The 1,408-nt window shown below is 52.8% G+C and overlaps 1 protein-coding gene across 1 annotated transcript in view; it reads left to right on the top strand.

Annotated features, from left to right (window-relative positions):
• Positions 1-1,408, top strand: part of trip10b (thyroid hormone receptor interactor 10b) — a 12,442-nt gene that overhangs the window by 5,348 nt on the left and 5,686 nt on the right. Inside the window, exons 5-9 of the mRNA XM_025058207.1 lie at positions 39-105; positions 211-315; positions 415-543; positions 645-791; positions 1,061-1,222. Of these exons, the coding sequence (XP_024913975.1) occupies positions 39-105; positions 211-315; positions 415-543; positions 645-791; positions 1,061-1,222 (610 nt within the window). The remainder of the gene's footprint in view (positions 1-38; positions 106-210; positions 316-414; positions 544-644; positions 792-1,060; positions 1,223-1,408) is intronic.

Below are 1,408 nucleotides of genomic sequence, written 5' to 3'. Positions count from 1 at the left end.
GGGGGGGGGCAGGTTTTTCACCCTGACACGTTTCTCTTCCAGCACCTGTCAGACGCCAAGAAGGCCCAGCAGAACCTGGAGAGCAGCTTCAAACATCTAGAAAGTGTGAGTCGCCGCTTCCTGTCTGTCCATCTGGACGCCGTGGTCCTCCGGGGACCTGAAGGTGAAGCAGCTTTATGTGACTACGTGTCTTTGTCTTTGTCTCCAAAGACCAAGAAGCGTTTCGCCAAGGAGTGGGCCGAGGCCGATAAAGCCACGCAACAGGCGGAAAAAATCGAAAACGACGTGAACGCCACCAAGCTGGACGTGGAAAAGGTAAATAAAAACGGTGGACTTCCTCTGTGACACCTGAGCTCGCACCACCTCCTCCCTCCCCGTCGCCTCCATCGCCTCCATCTGTCCTTCTCTCCCAAGGCCAGACAGCACTCCCACGCCCGCGTGCACACAGCGGAGGAGTGCAGGAACAGCTACGCAGCCGAGCTGCAGAAATACAACAAGGAGCAGAACTACTTTTACTACACGGAGACGCCGCAGCTCTTCAACGTGAGACAGAACTCTGTCCAAACAAACACACCTCGTTTTCTCAGCAAATGTTGAAACCTTGGTGTTTTGGTTTGTTTTTTCATCTCCACTGCGGCCAACAGAAACTGCAGGACATGGAGGAGCGCAGGATCCGGCAGCTGGCAGCAGGATACTGCCAGTTCTCAGACGTAGAAAAGAAGGTGCTGCCCATCATCTGCAAGTGTTTGGACGGAATATCTGCAGCAGGAACGAAAATCAATGAGAAACAGGTGAATGTCCATCTGCTGGGAACAAAAAGAAACCTGTGATTGACAGGTCCGCCCGGTCCACGCCCGTGGGACAACGTCTCAATCTGGGACGGAAAAACAGTTGAACAGTTCAGGTCACACAGCTCATATAAACAGCTAACATTCCACCTGTGCGGTGATTCTTAACCACAGGGCCACGGCCCAAACGTGGGCCGCCAGCACCACCTGTGGGCTGCGGGCCAGATCTTTGACAGACTCTTCTTTCATGTTCACCGTCTCTGTCTCTTCAGGACTCCATGCTGTTTATAGAGCAGCACAAGTCGGGTTTCCAGCGACCTGGAGACGTGGACTTTGAAGACTACAGCCAGGGAATTAAACCCGCAACTTCTGATTCCAGCCTCCACCCACCTAAAGCCCGTACCAAGCTCTGGCCTTTCAGCAAGAAGAACAAGGTAAGTCAGGTTTAACCGTACAGTAAAGCACCCCCCCTCCCCCCCCCCACCCTGTTACTGCTGAGTCACCATTCAACAACCTGTAAATCCTCTCTGTCCTGTTTGGATCTGGTTGGTTGTCTCTGTCGTTCCACTCCTTCTCCTTCACTTTCATTCACTTGTATCTACCATTCAGTTACCAGACGT

This window comes from Cynoglossus semilaevis, chromosome 9 (assembly GCF_000523025.1).
Source record: "Cynoglossus semilaevis isolate Cse_v1.0 chromosome 9, Cse_v1.0, whole genome shotgun sequence".
In the NCBI taxonomy this organism is placed as follows: Eukaryota; Metazoa; Chordata; class Actinopteri; order Pleuronectiformes; family Cynoglossidae; genus Cynoglossus; species Cynoglossus semilaevis.
Note: the sequence above shows the minus strand (reverse complement) of the source record. Positions and strands in the feature narration are given on the sequence as shown.